We start from the raw sequence: 21,668 nt of genomic DNA on the forward strand, positions 1-21,668 counted from the left end.
AAGTCCAAGATCAAGGGGCTGGTGAGAACCCACTTCCCAGTTCACAGACGGCCGCCTTCTCGCTGTGTCCTCGAGTGGTGGAAGGGGCGAGGAGCTCTCTGGGGTCTCTTTTATAGGGCACTCATCCCAGTACGGGGCTCCACCGTCACGACCTAAGCACCTCCCAAAGGACCCACACCCACATCCAAACGCTCAGTCTACAGCGGTGGGATTCCAAGCTGCAGATGTTGGAGCCAAACGCCCAGAGGAGCAGTCCAAGGAGGTCTTCGTTGTGCTGGTCTACCCAGAGCAAGCCCCCTTCCTGCCACGAGCACGCGCTAACCATGTCTTCTCTTCCTCCTTGCAAACCCCAGCTCCTCTGAAGCCCAGGTGACCCAGCTACAGCACTGTTTATTCCCGATGTGTCCCCTTCCTCCGCCCACTGACTGAGGAAGGAGGCTCCTGGCTTTCCATCTCCCCCAGCTCCTTCTGCCGTCATCCTGCACAGCTCAGCATCCACGTCTCCGTCCACTCTCACACTGTGGCCTCAGTCCTCCACGGACATTTCCTCCACACCATCTCAGCCCCGTGCTCACGGTCACCCCCTAAACCTTGCCAGCCCCTACAGAAATTCCATTCTGAAGTCTAGCCCTCAAATGCCCCATGTCTCAGCCCAGTTTTTCTGGGAAACAGAGCCCTGCCTGATGTGTGTGTCATCACAGGTAAGCAGGAAGGAGGGACAGGAGGAGAGAGCACAGACCAAGGAGGGCTTGATCCCACTGACTCCAGCTGTGCAGCTGTGCCTGACCCTCAGGAGGACTTCCAAGAAGCTGCACGAAGCTGTGTCCCTCAAGAGTCCAGCTGGGGTCTGCTGGTCCACACCCCTCACCTGCATACACCCATTCTGACTCACCAAGGGCCGAAGTCTACCCCCCAAGAATTTAACTTGGCCACCCTCCTGGACTGCATCACCTGATCCCTTCCAATGGAAGGGACTGGCTGGAGCGGTCACGGTGAGGATAGGAGGGTCTGAGGTGCCCAGAGCACCCACTTCCTCTCAGTCCCCCACTCAGGTATCCTTCCACTTCACGGGCTGCAGTCTCCTAACTCTGCCGAATTGGACCACCCATCACCTCCTCCCTCACACGACTCCCAGACAACGAAGAGGCACCTCCCATTTGCAAACCCTCCATGTTCTTGTTCCTTGGTCCCACGTGACAGGCTACACTTCATCCTTCTTTGTAGAGCTGCCTTCTCTACAACTTTACTGCCACAATCCATGACCACAAACCGCAAAGGTGCCACTGTACTCAAATGGTCCCCTAGGTCTAGCGTGTTGCTCAATTTGCTTTTGACTCTCCAGATAATTACTGAGTACCTTCACCTCTCTTCTTGTGTCACACTTCACTCTAAACTTATAAACTCATCCCAATATTCACAGAGGAAATAAAAATCCACAAGAAAACCCTCAGTTTTCCACAAGCATGTCTGTCCAAACCCATATCAGGCCCTGTTCTGTAGTGGAAGCTGCCCTTGACTCTATCAAAGGCTGTCCCTTGATGGGCTGCCATGCGGAGTGGTGACGCCTGTGGACCACACCACACTGGGGCCCTCGTGCACGTGCTGGTGATGCGGGCGCCCATGTCACCCAGCCTCTACCTTCTCCGGGGCTCTGCCCCTCACTCACACTCTACTGCATCCTCACACTCTCCTTCTCTAGGAGAGAATTTCCATTAGCATATGAGTATTCTCTGTTATTTCCCACATTAAGGAAAAAAACAACCCCCTGACCTCATGGATCCTCACCATTTCTCTGCAGCCATTCTCGATAAAAATTCCCAAAGAGTTCTCATCTTGCTATCTTTACTTTCTTCTCTGTTATTTAAATGTATTAAAATTGCAATTACTTTACTATCTTTACTTTCTTCTCTGTTATTTAAATGTATTAAAATTGCTATCTTTACTTTCTTCTCTGTTATTTAAATGTCTTAAAATTGCAATTACCAAACATTTCCTAAATAGAGAAAAATAATAAAATGAGACCAACGTTTCTAACATTCTATTTCCTCCTAGGTTCAATATTCCTTTTCCTCAAGCCCACTCTTAGTAGATCTTCCAGCAAGTTCTCAGAAATGTAAATTCTCAGGCTGAAAATGTCTTCCTTTCTCCCTTACTTCTGGGTATTAGTTTGGCTGGATATGAAATTCTGTGATGACAGCTATATCCTCAGGTACTATCATCTTCCCTGTTACTGCTGTCAACTGTCATCTAACTGCTGCTCCATTGAGGAAATCTGAATTACAGGTATTGCTGCTTTTAAGGTTTCTTCTTTGTCTTTGAGGTTCTACAGTTACACTACAATAAGCCTAGATTTGGATTTAGTTTTATTTTTCCTATTTGCAGCTTTTTCTGCTTCTTGACTCTGAGGGCTCCTCATGTTAGGAAATATTGTAACAATTATGCCGTTGAACATGATCTAGTCCCAACTCTCTCCATTCTTTCTTTCTGGGACCTGTCTTAGGTTTCTACTGATTATCCTCTATATCTCTTTGCCTGTCTTCTGTACTTTCCATCTTTTTATCTCTGTGCCTGATTCTGAGTATTTTTCTCAGACCTACCAGAACAATATTTCTCACTTTAGCTGCAATAGTGTCTGCTCTTTCACCCACTCAATTGATTTTATAAATAAATGATTGTAGTTTTCACTTCAAGAAGTTTAGTTTTTCCCTATTTGGTTTTTTTTTTTTTTTAAGATGTTGGGGGTAGTTTATTAATTAATTTATTTTTGCTGTGTTGGGTCTTCGTTTCTGTGCGAGGGCTTTCTCTAGTTGTGGCAAGCGGGGGCCACTCTTCATCGTGGTGCGCGGGCCTCTCACTATCGCGGCCTCTCTTGTTGCGGAGCACAGGCTCCAGACGTGCAGGCTCAGTAGTTGTGGCTCACGGGCATGTGGGACCCTCCCAGACCAGGGCTTGAACCCGTGTCCCCTGCATTAGCAGGCAGATTCTCAACCACTGCGCCACCAGGGAAGCCCTTGGTTCTTTTTAAAATCAGCACATTAAAAGATGTTCGACATCATTAGCCATTAGGGAAATGCAAATTAAAAACACAATGAGTTGTAATTAAATATCCATCGAGATGGCTAAAATTAAAAAAATAGTGACAACATTGAATGCTAGTGAGGAAGCAAAGAAACTGGGTCATTTGTACATCGTTGGTGGGATTATAAAATGGTACAGTAACTCTGGAAACAGTTTGGCATTTTCTTAAAAAAACTAAACATGCAAATACCATATAACCAGTCACTGCACTCCTGGGCGTTTACCCCAGAGAAATGAAGACATGTCCACACAAAACACGTACAAGAATATTTACAGCAGCTTTATCCACAAGGGTGAAAAACTATACACAGCCCAAACGTCCTTCACCTGGTGAAGGGTTACACAAGCTGTGGTATGTCCACGCCATGGAAAACTACCCAGTAAAAAGGAGCCCCGCACTCACACATGCAGTAACCTGGACAGAGAATTGTGTGAGTGAAAGACGCCAATCCTACAAGGTTACAGACCGCACGGTTCCATCTATCACACATCCTCTAAATGACACAATTACAGAAATGGAGAACAGATTCATGATTGCCAGGATTTAGGGTGGGGACAAAGGCTGGGGGAAAGTAGCTGTTGGTATAAACAGGCAACGTGAGGGGTCCTGTGGTGATGGGACTGTTCTGTGTTTTGAGTGTATCAACATCAATATCCTGGCTATGATGCGGTACCACAGCTCTACGAGGTCTCACCTGGCTGTGATGCTCTACTACAGCTCTACGAGGTCTCACCTGGCTGTGATGCTCCACTACAGCTCTATGAGGTCTCACCTGTGATGCTGCACCACAGCTCTACGAGGTCTCACCTGGCTGTGATGCTGCACCACAGCTCTACGAGGTCTCACCTGGCTGTGAGCTCTACTACAGCTCTGAGATCTCACCTGTGATGCTGCACCACAGCTCTACGAGGTCTCACCTGGCTGTGATGCTCTACTACAGCTCTACAAGGTCTCACCTGGCTGCAATGCTGCACCACAGCTCTACGAGTTCTCACCTGACTGTGATGCTATACTACAGCTCTACAAGACCTCACCAGGTAGGGGAACTGTTTAAAGGGCGTATGGGATCTCCCTGTATTACTTCTTAACAACTGTATGTGAATCTACAATTAGCTCAAAATATTAAGTTTAATTAAAAATGAGGAAAAAACAAATACTGTATGATTTCACTTATATGAGGGACCCACTGGAGTCAAATTCAGAGAGACAGAAAGTAGAAGGGTGGGTGCCAAGAGCAGGGGGAGTGGGGAGTGGAGAGTTATCCTTTAATGGGGACCGAGCTGCAGTTTCACGAGACGGAAGAGCTCCAAAGACTGGTGGTGCAGCAATGTCAATATACTTAATGCCGCTGAATTTACACTGAAAAATAGTTAAGATGGTAAATTTCATGTTACACATATTTTAGCACAATTTCAAAAAATTTTCCAAAAACTAAAACCACAACTCTTCCAAAGCCGTCCCACTGTATATGGAATAAAACTCAGATTTCTTTCCATATTCTGGCACCTCCAGGATCCCATTTCCTTTCTCGGCCCCTTCTCTTTCCACTCTCTTTGCCCGCTGTTCACGAGGCCCTAAGCGCCAGACCACAGTTTAGCAAACACAACAGGCTTTGTATTTGCCTTTGCATGTATGTGGCCCCGGTGCTCAGAATATTCGTCCTCTAGATGTGTGCACGGCCAGATCTTTCAGACATGAGCCCGAGAGAGCAGGGCAGCACAGAGGCAAAGCGTGGGCTCAAGAGTCAAAGGCTCTAACACTAACCAGCTGCTGGCCTCTCTCTGTCGTTCCTTTCAGCAAAGTGACGATAATAACAGTACAACCCATGGGGCTGCTGTGAGGATTCAATGAATCATTATAGAGAAAACACTTAAAACAGTGCCTGGTACTCAAAAAATATTTAATAACAATCATTATTAATACCACCTCGAGAATATCACAGAAATTATGTCAAATGAAAGAAGGCAGAAACAAAAGAGTTCATGTGCCATGATTCTATTTATAAGCAATTCTAGCATAAGCAAACTAACCTATGGTAATAGAATGAGATTAGCAGGTGGGGCGGGGCAGGGACCAGGGGTAAGAACTGCCCTCGGGAACTTGCTTAGGGTGGTGATTACATCCGTGTACACATTTGTTAAAATTCATCAACCTGTGTGCTTAAAATCTGTACATTGTGTTGTATGTAAATTACAACTCAATAAAGTGTCACCTTAAAATGTCACCTGCATGGAGAGGCGTCCTTGACCACTCGAGGCAGAGTGCCCACCTCCCTCCCCTCCCGCTCAGTTCTCTCCTGTCCCGCCCTCCATTTCCCTCATAGATTTCATCATCCCCAAAAGAACCCTGGTTATTAACCTGTTTCCACACTGAACCATAACTCAGCGAAGGCAGAAGCTTTGATGTCCTCATGCTGCTTCCTGTCCCGAGCAGCTACAACAGTGCCTGGCACAAAACAAGTGCTCAGTAAGCATCTACTGCGTGCAGGAAGGAGGAAAGAGGGGGAGGGAGAGACAGGCCTGGCCCTGAGCACCCTCCCATGAGCATCGCTGGTGTGAACACCAGAAAGGACCTCAGAGGTCTTTCATGTCACCTTCTTCATTTTGTTGGGTTTTTTTTGCGGTAAGCGGGCCTCTCACTGCCGTGGCCTCTCCCGTTGTGGAGCACAGGCTCCGGACGCGCAGGCTCAGCGGCCATGGCTCACGGGCCCAGCCGCTCCGCGGCATGTGGGATCTTCCCGGCCCGGGGCACGAACCCGCGTCCCCTGCACCGGCAGGCGGACTCCCAACCACTGCGCCACCAGGGAAGCCCAAGCTTCCTCATTTTGGACATGAGAAAATTGAGGCAAAGGAGAGTAAGTTTCCCAAGGTCAGAATTAATGGTGGAAGCAGGTCTGGAGCCCGTTATCTCCTAGTCTTTTTTACTTATACCAAATATGGCTCGACTCACACGTACAGACATACCCTATAAACATTCACAAAATGCCTACAAAACATAATATAAAAATTTTAAAAGCATATTATTTTGAAAACCCAGTTAACTATAAAAATATCATTACAACCAGATCTACTTCCTTCAAGCATTAAGCTGTGACTTCCAATACATGTGCTAATTTAAACAAATCTTTCTTGTAGCAATTGAAATGGTAATAGGTGAATAGATGTTCAAGGATTTAAGCATAGACAATCATGAGTCAGACTGTTTCTAAGTCACCTGGGATGCTGTTTGCTGCCCGTACTTCACAATTCAGATCATTCCTGGCAAGTCGTCTCACAAAGCTGACTGGAGGTTTGAAATATTTAATCTATAAACCACGCATTCCTAGGAAAACACATGCCAGTACACTTGTGCTTACACATTCCTGTCAGGTAGGCTACAGGATGCCGTTTGAGCACAAGAACCTGCAATTAACCAAAAGAATGGAATTGCACAGGACGGGTTTCTACGTCCTAATCTGATAACTGCCGACACAAATTACCTCCCGGAGGTCAGAGAAATACTGCATGACATCAACATTCACATTTCATATTTTGAGAAATATAAGGAAACAAAGAACATCTATCTAAACTGAAATAACACAGAACAATTTTATTATCAAATTAGACTGTATTTGTAAGACAAGGCTATAATCATCTTTGATACCCAAAGACAGCAAACTAACTGTTCGGATTCAGTAAATCAGAAAAATAAACATGCACTTTTTTCATCTTCTCAGATAAATAAAACCTATAATTACCAATTCATAATTCTGAGTATAACTTATTCTCAATTCTTTCAAAATACTGTTTGCTTTCCCAAGATATATTTCTCCTTCATCAGCACCGTTTTCTCCTGAGGTTTGTTGTGCCATTTTTTCCCCTTTTTTCGTGAGGATGTTTACAGATATTACATGATTTTTCTTCACATTTCTTCATTCATTCATTCACACTTTCCAATATTGCATTTCTGCTCTGCATAACACCAGGCCAGACAGAGTTATAAAAACAAAGACATTTTAGATGGTCAATACCCAGGGGAGGTGAAAACCACTTGCGGAGACAGGACCTACACATACAGTACGGGGTTCATGACTCTCACTAGCTAAAGATTCAAGGTGAGATGTTGAGAGAAAGAGCTGCTGAGCCTGGCACGTGAAGGTCATGGGTGTAGACCCTCAGCTTAACTGCTTCTGGCCTGAGACTGCTGTTGTCCCACCTCCCCGACTTATTAGTTCCCTATGGAGTCTGCTACCTTCACCCGCTTTGCCATGTTACCTAACAAACTCAACTGTTCCAGGCATTAGGACCTGGATATCCTTGGGAGGCCACGAGAGTGCCGCCTTGGTCCCTGTTCCTTGGGCCTCGGGAGCAGCCCTGCTTACCACCCCGTCCTCTCCTTCTGGTGGTTTGGTTCTGTAGTTCTCTAAATACTCCAACATATTTTCTTTTTGCTTAGCCAGAGCCATCCTCTGTAACTTGCAGCTAAGGGCATCTTAAGTGAAACGATAGAACTCTTTGGGCTTCGCTAACTGGCTTATGTAGTCCATACACAGCTTTAAAGACCTATAAATATCAACACGGCAACAACCCCCAAGTTTAACCAAGATCTCTTGGCTAACCTTGAGTCCGATATATACAACTACGTAACGACTGGACCCCCTTGGCCACCTACTAGCACATCCCACTTAACATGTCCGACACGAATTTCAGACACCACCACCAACCCCCCGCACACAGACACAGCACTGTTTCACCCCAAATCATCTCCCCATTTCAGAAGATGGTAACTCCATCCTATCAGTTGCTGAGGCCAAAATTCTTGAGTTACCCACGGCTTCTCTCCGCTCATACCCTGCATCCAGTCCAATGGGAAATCCCATTGTTTCTACTTTCAAACTGTACCAGCGTCTGACACTTCTCGCCACCCTGACCCGAGCCACCTGAATTACGCAGAAACCCCTCACAGGCCTCCTGGCTTCTGATTCTGTCACCCTACAGCCTGTTCTCAACATAATTCTCTTTTTTTTTTTTTTTAATAAATTTATTTATTTATTTCTGGCTGTGTTGGGTCTTTGTTGCTGCATGCGGGCTTTCTCTAGCTGCGGCGAGTAGGGGCTACTCTTCGTTGTGGTGCATGGGCTTCTCATTGTGGTGGCTTCCCTTGTTGCGGAGCATGGGATCTAGGCATGTGGGTTCCAGTAGTTGTGGTTCGCAGGCTCAGTAGTTGTGGCGCATGGGCTTAGCTGCTCCGCGGCATGTGGATCTTCCCAGACCAGGGATCGGACCTGTGTCCCTTGCGTTGGCAGGCGGACTCTTAACCACTGCGCTACCAGGGAAGTCCCTGTTCTCAACATAATTCTTAATGGAAGAACCCTAAGTGAGATTGCATCACTCCTCTGCTCAGATCCTCAGAGCAAACGCCCAGCTCCTCACTATGGCTAAGTAATCTGGTTCTGGAATCTGGCCCCAGGGCCCTGATCACCTCATCTCCAGCCCTCTCCCTGGCTCCACACCAGCCCCACTGGCCTCCCTGCTGCTGCTCAAACACCCCGGCACGGTCCTCCCTCAGAGCTTTCACACGTGCTCTTCTCACCGATACGCCCCCGTGCCTCACTCCCTGGATTCATTCAGGGCTCTGCTCATAGTCTAGTACCCGAGAGGCCTTCTCTGATTTCATGTCTAAAATGGCCACCACCGCATCCTGCGCGCCTGCTCTGTCACCCTGCTCTGTGCTCTCCTCACTGCGTGTCGTCAGCCGGCGTAGCCTACACTCAGCAGGCTGCCTCTGTTTCCTTCCAGGTGGATGCAGGCTCCCTGAGGACAGGATCTTTCTTTTGTTTACTGCCATCTATTCAGAGCATGCCCTGCACAAGGACCTGGTGAATGAATGGAAAACAATGCCCAAACTGCAGTCAGAACTTTGCTGGTTTTTCATTCAGCCTTTCTCATATGAATGTGAAGCAGCTCAGGTACCACCACCAGGTACCACCACTCTTCTGGAAACGATGATGAATTTCTGCTATTTTTCCTACACAGTCTATTCTTTTTTTTTTTTTTTTTTTTTTTGCGGTACGCGGGCCTCTCACTGCCGTGGCCTCTCCCGCTGCGGAGCACAGGCTCCGGACGCGCAGGCTCAGCGGCCATGGCTCACGGGCCCAGCCGCTCCGCGGCACGTGGGATCTTCCCGGACCGGGACACGAACCCGTGTCCCCTGCATCGGCGGGCGGACTCTCAACCACTGCGCCACCAGGGAAGCCCTACACAGTCTATTCTTCATTCAACAATATGCAGCTGAAGAACAAGGAGCCCCTGACAGGGTGCCGCATTCTGCACATGGTCATCACCCCTGTGTCTCTCGCTGCCATCCACCCTGCGCTAAGGTAACTGATGATCCCTATATCGAGATAATTTCTGTCTCCATCTCCCACTAGACCTCTGAATTTAATAAAGTCCATGCCTTAATTGGAAGGCCACATTTGCCTTCTCTTTGTCAAAAATTTCTGAAGATAGGGAGCAACAGACCTAATACAGAAAGGATAAACAATGCACATGCAGGGATGCTCATTGTTGATGAGGGTGTGTGTGTTTGTGCGAGTCTGTGGCTCATGGCAAACCCAGGTTAACCTATAGCATTTCAAATTGAAACCTGGTGTTCTAAAAAAGGAGAAAAAAAGTTGAAAGCAGTGTAAGGAGAAAATACATCAAAAGCACGAAGAAGGTTCAGCAAAGTAAAGTGAAAAGAAGAATTAGCCTGATGCAGAAGACAGCATGAGATTTATAGCCAGACAGAGCTGGGTTTGAGTCCCAGCTCTGCCATTTGTCAGCTGTGTGCCCTTGGGTGGGTCATTTAACATCTCCAATCTTCAGTTCCGATGGCTAATTATGCCTGCCTCAGAAGGCAAATGTGAGGATTACAGAAGATATGTTTAAAGTAGTACTCAATAAATAATAGCTGCTGTTAAAATCATTAACAGACTATTTAACTAATTTTTCAAGTTGAGGAACATTAAACTTACTGTTTCCCTTGAAAATGAAAAAAACAGCCTAAAGCTCACAGTTTTAAGGTCATGAGATAATATTAAAAAATACAGGGGTGGGGTGGCAAGATGAGGTTCTCCCTCCCCATGACAAAGGTACGTCTCTCCCCTCTGTTAGGGAGCTGACCTCAGATAACCAGGCTAAAAGCAGGAGGAGAGGCTTGACCTGTTTCGACAGGTGCAAAACACTTTGAGCCAGACGTTCCATTTTGAAATGATACCTGGTGGCACAGAACAGATCTAATGCCATCTGAGTTCTGTCTGCCAACCGTCTGGGCAGAGGCAATGCATAAATGCCCTTCCATCTGATGTCCAAGCTGAACTTTATTAGATGTGTAAAGTAATACATCTTTGAATGATGCATAAACTTGTGGAGAAAACCATGCAAGTGCTGATTTGGTATCTTGCACAGCAGGTACTTAAATAAATATGGGGGTGATGATGAGGTGCAAAATATGAAACTAAAGGACCTTGAGAAAGTGTAAATATCCATAATCAGCCTCATCTCATCTCTTAAATAAAAAAAGCTATACAGGCATATTATTCCACTGAGATTGGAGATTCATCGATAGCTTCATGGTTGTAAGCAGACCGTTTGTTTGCTATGACCCTAAGTTAAAGCCCTACTAGCGTCTTTGCCTTATTAGCTCACCAGGAGTTAAACAGTCTTTAGCAAGAAACTGCAAGTTAAAAAAACACAAGCTTATAAAATTAAGAGTTATTTCATTCTGTATCCTTTTATACTTCTTGAGTAAATGTTGTCTCACGAACATAGCTAGACCACAGGTTAACAAATGAATTACTCTGTAGTTGTACGCTGCTGAGTTAAAATAATCCTTCCACCGTTGACATTAGTTAGAAGCTCCAGTGTTTGAGAGGAAGCCTAATTCAATCTACCCACCCCTCCTTGTACCAACCCTTCCCCAGCACTCATCCCACCTTTGCCCAGCCACACTGTGCTCAACACTAGGACCTTCCAGAATATTTCACAAGAATCTCTCTCAGCTGCTTTTTTTTTTCAGCCTCACAGTCTTCTAAGAGAACGAGAAATTGATCCTCGTCTTTGTTTCATCCCAACTCCAGAGGCATTTGTTATAGTTGGAATGAATATAAAGGTGGATACCTAAGCAACTTTTAATAAAATAAAGAAAAAGGATAGAAGTTATCCCATTTTTCCAACGTAATTTATATTTTTACTAGAATCTTAAAATACGGATTTTACATATTTCAATATTTTTCCTGCTTCCAATAACCAAAACAGAAACATTTGCTAAATAAGCTTAAGAACTGTGTAGGCTCAAGCAGAGTTCTGATGCCCAAGTGGAAGAGCGGGGATACTGGACTTAGAGAAGGGACTGCATGGATGCTCAGATGGGGAGAAAGCACATTTGAAAACTGTTCAGCAAATTTCCTTCACATATCCTTTTTGGGGGAAAAAAAGCGCATTTTCTTCTCACAAGTTTTTTTTTGTCTGAGTGCAACCATCTGATGGCATAAATATTTGACGTTTAGCCCAAGCTTATAGCATTTCACAATTCTTTCAGAAACGTCCATCCTCAAAGCCTTTATATTCGGTATATTATCTTTAAATTACATTGCTAAATGCCCACTTATAAAATATATACCAAATGTTCTTTTTAATCACTTAAAGCTCCAAATGCAGAAACTGTCTGGCATTAGATAAATATCTTAAATGTGAAATAGGCAAGAACACCTTGAAATAATGCTTAACTAATCACAAGGCAACTACTCTGCAGTAGACGGGTGAACCACTAATTAGACAAAAGGAAATAAAACTGTCACGGTAGGATAAAAGGACAGAGAGAAATAAGCAGCAATTACTGTTTTATCGTCAGAGAAAGTAGCATCAAACACGGCTCAGTAAGAGGGAAAAAACCCCACAGCTCTATGAGTAAATACGAGCACTCATTAAATCAGTACTTGGCGCTAGACACAACTCAGGATGAAAATGACATGTCAAAAAGTGCATTCAAAAAAGGAAAGAAAAATACCATAAAGAGTATGTAAAGGTGCTTTAGTTAGGCTATGCTATTAAAGAATTATTAAAGAATTAAAGAATTAAAGAATAATATTACATGACAATTTTCTTAAACTGCTTAAATATTTCCAAGCCAGTCTTCAAATAGCTGTTTATTAAGGATTGAGGTAGGTCTACTAGACCAGGTTAGTCTTTTCAAAGTTTAATTGGTACACTTAATATGTAAATGGTACCAACAAGTGTAATGAGATGTATTTTAAACTTTAAAGTTTGGAACAACTTACATTCTGTTGCTTGGAATAATCTTGTGCCCTTCTCTGAACCAAGTCACTTGAGGTCTGGGGCAGCTGGTGATGGGCAGTAAGTTGAGTACAGCTGCCTGTCCTTGAGAGACCATTTTTCTCTGATCTGTATCCATGAAATTTCCCATATCTGCAAAGAAAAATCAGACTTTTTAAGTTTCAGAAAATTCTTTTTTGAGGGGGCGGGAGGTCAAAGATGGAAATAACTATATTTTGTTGCAAAGTCACCAATGTTGCTGTAATTAAGCAGTAAGACCAGAGGCGAGCAGTAACACTGATGAGTGCCGACTGGGTGGTAAAGGGGAGCATAAGGCAAAGCCACGTGCCTCCAAAGTACCCACGAAGTGCGTGAATCAGCAGAACTTCATGGCCTTTGTGTCGCTGCAATAATACAATGAAATGTTTGCAACCAATTTTAATATTGAAATAAATTGTGGAAAAGCATCCTCATGCCACATGAAGCATTTTCCCAGAAATGATAATAAAATGATTTCAGACATCCCCCGGCTCCCAGATCTCTCCAGCTGGTTCTACCCAGGCACCTGCCGCTGTCCTGCTCAGTTTCTCCTTTTCTTTGTTTCTGGGGTGAATGCTCCTTAAAAGATCTTTTGGGAGAAATATTTAACCATTGATTAATTTTTAGAGGGTTCTCCAAACCCCATACTACTGACTTAATTGGGGGCAGGTAGGTTTTGTTCCAGTCTTTGTGCTACTGGTTTACAACATTTAAAAAATGAGATCACAGGAAAAAAAACCCCGGTCTTTAGAACGTGGGTATATGTGGCCAATTTTTAAATCAGTACCATTTGAAAGTTTTTAAAAATTTCCATATTGTGATTAGCTACAGATATATGTATACACACATTGATATGGCATATATACTACATTTTTGTCTGAACGCATATAAATTTGGAACAGTCCATAAAAGATCTCTATTATCAACGGATTTGTGATCCAGAAGAAATTATTGACTATATTACAAGCAGTGTTTAATAGCCTAGGAAAAGATGAAACAAATGAAACAGATTAGGAAAATATGCACGGTTATTTTAAAGTAAAGTGAAATTTGTTATCAAAGAGAAGGAGAAAAGAGATAAAATCTAGCGCTAGAGGTAAAGGATAGAAACAAGGATATTATATTAAACAATTTATTAAATATAATAAATTCTAAGCTTATTCAAATATGTTTTGGGTATTGACCTTAATTTTTTATTTATGAATTATGTTTTCAATTATTCAATTGAATAAAAGTTCTGAATTATTCTGAAGACAGGTTTAGTTGAGTGACTTCACCAACACAGTTCAGAAAAATGTAAGCCTCCCTAGTAATTAAAACTATAATTAAACATGTATAGCAACAGCACCTTACCCAGTCACTAGTAATTACCATAGAAAAGTAGAATAACTAGAAATTATTTTAATTTATACAGTAACACTGAAAACCACAAGACTTAACTGGGGTCAAAATGACATATGAGAAAATGTTGTCATCATTGGTTCACACACCCCAATTTAGGAGCTTTTCAGAGTTCTCTAAATCTATTATAACATATTTATATGTAATTTAAAATTTCTTAACACTTCTTGCTTTCTTTTAAATGAAGAGACATTTTGGTAGTAAATTCAAAATATGATAAAGCCTACAGGCCATTTTAGATGGACCCTACCCATCACAGATTTTGGACTAGGAAAGTATTAAATGTTTTGCATCAGCCAACTTCCCTCTCCACATCCTCCTAAAGACTACACCAAAATTCAAGGCCCCTGCATTCTGATATCCCCTCCAGTTACTTTTAAAGGTTTCATTGTCCAAAATGGCCTGCCCAGTAGAGAATTAGTTCACTACAGCGTTAATACACGCTGTCCACGTACTTTTTGTTGTGCAGTTGAAGGATTTCTAAACAAATCACTGGAAAGAATTGAATATGAATTGATAAAATTTTAACTAATTGGATTTAATCTTTTATTTTAAAAATATCTGAACCTGGATATGATAAAAGCTAAGAGCAGCTAACTCATAAAACAGAAGGCATCTTGCTTATTTTCTAAATCCTCAACAGAGCCTTATCTATTGAATTGAAAACAGTGGCATTTACCTCATTAGCCCCAGATCATCGTCAGACCAGCTGCATTAGCTATTTACTTCTCTCAATCGATTTTAGAAACTATACTATTCCAAATAGAACCCAAGGTAGAAGCTCGACTCCCACCATGGTTAAAGTGATTTTGCTTAGTGTTTTGCTATTTAACATTTGTAGATCTTTTCAGTGTTCACATACATGCGACTTGAACTTCTGATCTTCTTTGCAAGAGGGCTCCCATTCTGTTTCGAACCACACAGCGGTAAAACCCAGCATCCAGCCTCTGTAAAGATGGAATAACATACCTGCCAAACACCAAAAAGCAGTGTTAATGGTTCCGTACCTAGGCAGCCAGCCCTGGCATCTCATCTAGTATACTTTGGTATCTAGTACCAAAAATATTTAATTTTTGATAAACTAATATCTATGCAAGCTTTCCCCGACCTACACACTTACTGCAACTCCAATTTATTTGTGAGATTATTTACTTGCTATTTGTCTCTCCAACTAGACTGTAAATATCACATGAAGCTAGGTTCTGGAACTGTCTTGCTCACCATTGTACCCCTGTGCCATCACGTAGTACCAATAGATATCACTCAAAACTGCCTGAATGGATAAGAACTGTTAAATAGCTAAAAATCATTACAAGTAAACCAGACCTTTCAATGTTTTTTTTATAATTCTATCTCTCAGAATTTCTAAAAATTATTTCTAGAACTGGCAATGGTCTTAACATAATGTGTTGTGTCATTCTGCATCAAAGTTCAAACAATGCAGGATGAGACACAGGTGTCATTCAGGCAAAGCAAGCAGTGACATCAGGGCACAACTCCCCTCTCCAGTCCCCACAGCGAGCAGACATCTCCCAACACCATTTACACACTTTCCTTACTTCACATATGGCTTGACATTAACTTCTAAAACTTTTTTGATTGACTGGGAGGTTATTTCATTTGTATTTTCCATTCCTATGACTATAAGTATCCATCCCTCAAATCAATGCCTTTCTAAAAACGTCAGTAAATTTTATAGGGGGGACAAAGTAGCTAGAAGATACAGTTTCCATAAAAGCCCTGGTTTAGGTTTATGGTTAGTTTTATAATTCAGGATATTTTTAAATCCACGAACAAGCAGGAGGTACAACCGAAGACCACTTCCTGTGAGTTCTGCAGCTCCGGAGCTCAAACCTTTCGTGCTACCTAGAAGAGTGCATTTAATTGGTTTCTAAGCCATATTCACCAAAAATCAAGAATACGGGGCTTCCCTGGTGGCGCAGTGGCTGAGAATCTGCCTGCCAATGCAGGGGACACGGGTTCGAGCCCTAGTCTGGGAGGATCCCACACGCCGCGGAGCAACTGGGCCCGTGAGCCACAACTACTGAGCCTGCGTGTCTGGAGCCTGTGCTCCGCAACAGGAGAGGCCGCGATAGTAAGAGGCCCGCGATGAAGAGTGGCCCCCACTTGCTGCAACTGGAGAAAGCCCTCACACAGAAACGAAGACCCAACACAGCAATCAATCAATCAATCAATCAATAAAAGACTAAGGCTTGATTTTCACACATGGGAGGGTGCTTATCCTGAGAAAGAATAAGAGAGCTAAAACCCAATCAAATAGGAGCCTACTTTCCAAAAAAAAGAGAAAACACAGTGATGCTCTCCTTTCTAAGAACATGTTCTGATAATAGTTATCTTCAGGTTAAAAATATTTCCTCTTACAAAGTATAATCAGAGAAACCTAAAAAAAAAAAAAAAAATCAGGTAAAAGGCACCAAGTATGGTATGCTTTATTTGCTCAGCTCTTACACATACCTTAACATCACTTATATTCAACTAATTGTGCCTCTTTTTATTCAAGTATGTCCAATTAGTCAACTGGAAAAAGGAACTGATAGGCATAATTTTTAAATGAATGAAACATTTGGACAATACAGGTAATTCAGTATTAAGCAAATATCAATCAGGGCGTGTTTACCCTCTGATAACCATCTTGAGATCTTACGAGCAAGATTAATAAAATATTTTATGAAAAAATACTGCTGAGTCTCAGTCTTCAAAATTTTATTCTATTCTGAGGAATGGTTTATCTCAAACAAAAAATTAATTAGTGCAGACAATCAGGACAATACCAAACTGAACACAAAGAGTCAAAATGCCATTTATTTAAATTACAAATCAAGACTAGAAGGATGAGCAGCTTTGATTACACACTATGATTGTAATTAGGAGAGATTTTGAGATTAGGTTAAAACAAAGTCAATAAAAGCTTTTGGAAAAGAAATAACACAAGTTATTGGAGTACATATTTGAAAAACTACAAGAGCAGTTTCATCATTGCAAGCTAACCTCATTTATACAATTGTTATTCATTTCATTTTTCCTTTTTTGCAGTATCCTGAATAGATTTTATATTCTTTTTGTTTGTTTTGGTTTTTTGTTTGTTTTTGTTTTGTGGTAAGAGGGCCTCTCACTGCTGTGGCCTCTCCCGTTGCGGAGCACAGGCTCCGGACGCGCAGGCTCAGCGGCCACGGCTCACAGGCCCAGCCGCTCCGCGGCACGTGGGATCTTCCCGGACCGGGGCACGAACCCGCGTCCCCTGCATCGGCAGGCGGGCTCTCAACCACTGCGCCACCAGGGAAGCCCTAGATTTTATATTCTTATAAATTTCTACAGTAATCCTGTGTACTAATGCACAAAAACAGCACTGCTTTCAAACAACTGGGAGAAACAGATACAAAACTGAATATTAGGCATATGCTGTTTTGTACTGTCTCTTTAGTCTAATGTCTCACCAGGGAAAAAATATACAAAAAAGTGGCAAAGTACTCCACCTATTACAGGAATCCCTACACAAATTATGTTTACCCAACAGATGGGAATATTCATTGGAAGCCTATTGTTTATAAACACACATTTTTAAGCAGAGAAAGTTTCCCGGCTCCTTATAAGTATGATCAAATCCTAGCACCATATGCCACTAAAATATAGAAAATGCCTGCTCCTGTTTCAAATAAGCACAGCTGGGAATGTTTGTATTCACTGTTTCAAGGCAGAATCTACTAGGCTAACAGAACCTTTTCCAGGGCTAGTTCATTATCAGGAAGAGCAAATTAAAGAAAATCAAACACAAAGTCACAACAAACCCAAGGGTTTAAACGCTCATTTCTGCTATGTAGGAGACTACCTCAGTTCCGAACTGCCACTCGGAATGGGCAACAAGAGCGACTCTAGAATTTCTCTAAGAAGCAGTTTTAGGTCCATTTCCGTCCGTGAACAATCGCTTGACTAGCCCTGCCTGGAAAGGATATCTGACATTTTTTGTGTGCCTGGGGTCTGCACCATGTTCTTATATTTGGAGGGTTCTCCACCATGAGTCCTGGTGGAGGCGGACCCCTACATCAGCAGGGCACAGGAATGAGACATCACAGGACCACTGCACACACGTGCGCTGGGCTTTCAGATCTGGGGCTGGCGATGCACAGGAGCAGGGCTAAAGGAGAATCTGTCCAACAGCAGCAGCGGTGGGGCGCCATGGAGCCCTGGACTGGGGAACGGTGCAAGCGTCCAGGGCCCATAGCGGCAGTGGCTCAAGCAGCGGCAACCAGGGTCCAGCAGTACCAGCAGCAGGACCCTGTGGGACTGGCTCTTGGGGCAACTTGGCTCTGATGGGCTCGCCTCCCTCTGTTCCTGCCCAATGTCCAGTCAGCCCAGTGACTGTAAGAGCAACCCAATGTCCAGGTGACAACTTCCTTTTTTGTTTCAACGAGAGAGGGCTTGTTTGGCTTGTCCTAGAACTCCCCAGAACGTAGCCAAAATAACTTTGGTTGAAAAAGCTTCTGAAGTTACTAGGTACTCACCATGGTCACAGAAAAGCCCAAATAACGCCTCACTGAATCATCTGTTTTTAAAAAATCATGGCTTCCCAGCTAACCACTAAGAATCATTAAGTGGTAAACAGTCCCCCCAAAACTGAGACCAATTAATCTTTTATAAGGAGTATTCCTGCCATGAGCCACTAAAATTTTAGAAAATGTCTGACAAAATACTATATGCTTTGGAACAGTTACTGTTGAGCAGTTCTTCCCAACAAGAGTTAAATGCTCTAAGCACACAGGTCTACAGAGACCTGTCACAGTTCAGAATAACGAAACCACGTCTTTGATATAGAAGAGAAAACCCATACTTCTCCCTCTAAGGTCAGTGGACATAACTCGATCCATGAGAAAGAATTTTCATACCCATTAAAATTAGATATAAGGTTTTCTTCTTTTTGGGGGGGTCTACATTCATTTTATGCCACTCCAGACAAGACTATTCCCCACAGCTTTGATTTTTTAAAAATTAAAGTATGAAAATATCTATTCCGGTATGAAAGTATCTGGTATGAAAGTATCTATTCTGCACGAAAATAAACAACCAAGTTCTATAATAAACTTTCATATCTTGGCCCAAAGCCCATTATTATCTTTAAAGTGAAAAAATGTTTAAGAAAAAAAAACAAACAGAACTAAGCCCTTTATATCCTTCTTGGAACTAATTCCATCCTATTTTTGGAAACAAGATTACAAATAATTGTATTTTCAATTTTATTTTTATAAATTTCCTATATGAACATTTAAAATACAGCAACAGTCAAAAGTGGAATGAGTCCATAGCGGGCTTTTGCCACAAGCAAACAGTGAAATGAAACATCCAGACTGAAACTTGTTAACAAAGAGACGGACACGTGTCCAGCTCACTAATAGGTCTTAGACGTTAAGCAAATTGACGGTTATGTTTTGAATCCTTTCCAAAGAGTTACAGTAATCAGTATGAAGTTAAAGTAAACAGCATAATAAAGATGCAAGTTAGCCGATAGGAACATCATACACACAAAAGTCCTTTAATCTCTATTTCATTTACTTAAAATTCTGCATTAAGTTGAAAGAGGCAATAAACAGGTCCCTGCTGGGGATGGGCTAAGTAAGCATCTACGGAATCTGTCTGGGAATATAAATCTGGGGACTGTAAGCCCTCCAGGGATCAACTGGATGCTGAGTATCCACATACCAGGAATAACTACATTTAAATTTTATATTCACTTATAAACACCAATTCAAAATTTCTAGAGTTAACATTGAAAAGTTACTAAGAATCTTCTTCTGGGATTGTGGTTTATGTGATTTTCTCTAACAGTAACAATGTTTTGGGATCATTCATTCTTCCTGCATTCCTACCTTCTATTATCAAACCAGGGACAGTAAAGGAGAAATTCACATTTTGGTAAACATGGACACATGACCGGAACTAGTCTGTCAGATCTGTCATTAGGAGAAAATGCTCTCGCAAGTCAGTAAGAATGGAGTTTCAGAAAATCTTTGTGAAAGAGACTTTTTTAGAGCTAAAAGTCTTTTATTCATCTCTGTTTACTTAATTCTTTATATTGCCAGGTTCTCTAGAGATATTAAAAAAAAAACATCTAGAACCGTTATATGAAGGGCTAAAATATGAGGGGAAATGTTAGTTTCTACACAGTCAAAATGATCCACACCAAAACACAATGGAAAGAAGACCTAAGCTATTAAGTGTTGCAATATTAGCACAAGTGAATTAGAAACGTAAATGAAAAAGCTTTCACTTGTCTCATGGAAGCACTTGTTGAAATCATGTTACAGACTTGTTTGGTCACTCTGGCTAAAGTTCTCCACTTAGAACCCACGATGATCCTGAGATGAATGACCCAAATGGAATCACTTCTTCAAATCCAAGTCATCTCCAGTAAGAACTTTTAAAAGTTCAGTGTTACTCTGCTTCAGAAATTCTCCAGAAACAATCATATCTGCTATGACCACATGGAGTAGAAAAGATGGTCAATTAAAATCAGAAACAAGTACACAACTCTGTGGGAGAGATATAAGCATTGGGACACACCATATTAATATTAGAGATCAAAATCGAACAAGAGAGCACAGAATCATACCACTTTAAGCCCTGGAAATCGACGTCAGATACTTTGACTAGGAATGAGATGAGAATAGTCCACACACTTTTACCTGCCAAAGTTTATCTTCCCCTTCCTTATAAACAAATAGACAAAAGGACTTGATGCCTTAGGAATGAAAAATTCATTTGTTAATTCCAGGGCTCCTAAATATAACCATGTGATACAGAAGAAAGGCCAAAATTAGGTTGAAAGCTTTACACCAAGTGCCCAACCATTCACATCGTGGGCACTAAGAAATAAGAAAGTTACCCCAAGCCTTAAGCAGCTTGGGACTGTAAAGGGTTCTCCTGGGTTGGGTTGGCGAAAAGGTTCATTTGGTCTTTTTTGCAAGATGGCTCTAGTAGCACTTAGTTGTCTTTAACTTCGTTTGAAACAATTTTGTTAGACTGTATGTGACAGCTGTCATATCAGCATGCACTTTAAAAAAAGACATCAAAATTGGTGAATTTTTGTGTAGCCATTTTAATATTGAAGATAGAAGAAAAAAGCAACATTTTTGTCATATTATGCTTTATTACTTCAAGAAAAGTAAAAATGCAACTGAAATGCAAAAAGATTTGTGCAGTGTATGGATAAAGTGCTGTGACTGAGCGAACGTGTCAAAAGTGGTTTGCGAAGTTTCGTGCTGGAGATTTCTCGCTGGAAGATGCTCCACGGTCGGGTAGACCAGATGAAGTTGATAGCAATCAAATTGAGACATTAACTGAGAACAATTAACGCTATACCATGTAGGAGACAGCCGACATACTCAAAATATCCAAATCAAGCGTTGAAAATCATTTGCACCAGCTTGGTGATGTTAATCGCTTTGACGTTTGGGTTCCACATAAGTTAAGCGAAAAAACACCTTCTTGACTGTATTTCCACATGCGATTCTCTACTTAAATGTAATGAAAACATTCCATTTTTAAAACAAATTGTGACGAGCAATGAAAAGTGGATACCGTACAATACCGTGAAATGGAAGAGATCGTGGGGCAAGCAAAATGAACCACCACCAACCACACCAAAGGCCGGTCTTCATCCGAAGAAGGTGATGTTGTATGTATGGTGGCATTGGAAGGGAGTCCTCTACTACGAGATCCTTCTGGAAAACCCAACGATTAATTCCAACAAGTACTGATCCCGATTAGACCAACTGAAAGCTGCGCTTGACGAAAAGCGTCCAGAATCAGTCCACAGAAAACGCATAATCTTCCGTCAGGGTAAC

General features: G+C 42.3%; 1 protein-coding gene across 1 annotated transcript in view; it reads right to left on the minus strand.

Moving 5' to 3' along the window:
• SDK1 (sidekick cell adhesion molecule 1) overlaps nt 1-21,668 on the minus strand; it is a 653,415-nt gene that overhangs the window by 337,976 nt on the left and 293,771 nt on the right. Inside the window, exons 4-5 of the mRNA XM_029220872.1 lie at nt 14,675-14,781; nt 12,378-12,525 (exon numbers count right to left, since the gene is read on the minus strand). Of these exons, the coding sequence (XP_029076705.1) occupies nt 12,378-12,525; nt 14,675-14,781 (255 nt within the window). The remainder of the gene's footprint in view (nt 1-12,377; nt 12,526-14,674; nt 14,782-21,668) is intronic.

Source organism: Monodon monoceros, unplaced genomic scaffold (assembly GCF_005190385.1).
Source record: "Monodon monoceros isolate NGI ecotype Baffin Bay Population unplaced genomic scaffold, NGI_Narwhal_1 Super_Scaffold_13, whole genome shotgun sequence".
Taxonomy (NCBI): domain Eukaryota; kingdom Metazoa; phylum Chordata; class Mammalia; order Artiodactyla; family Monodontidae; genus Monodon; species Monodon monoceros.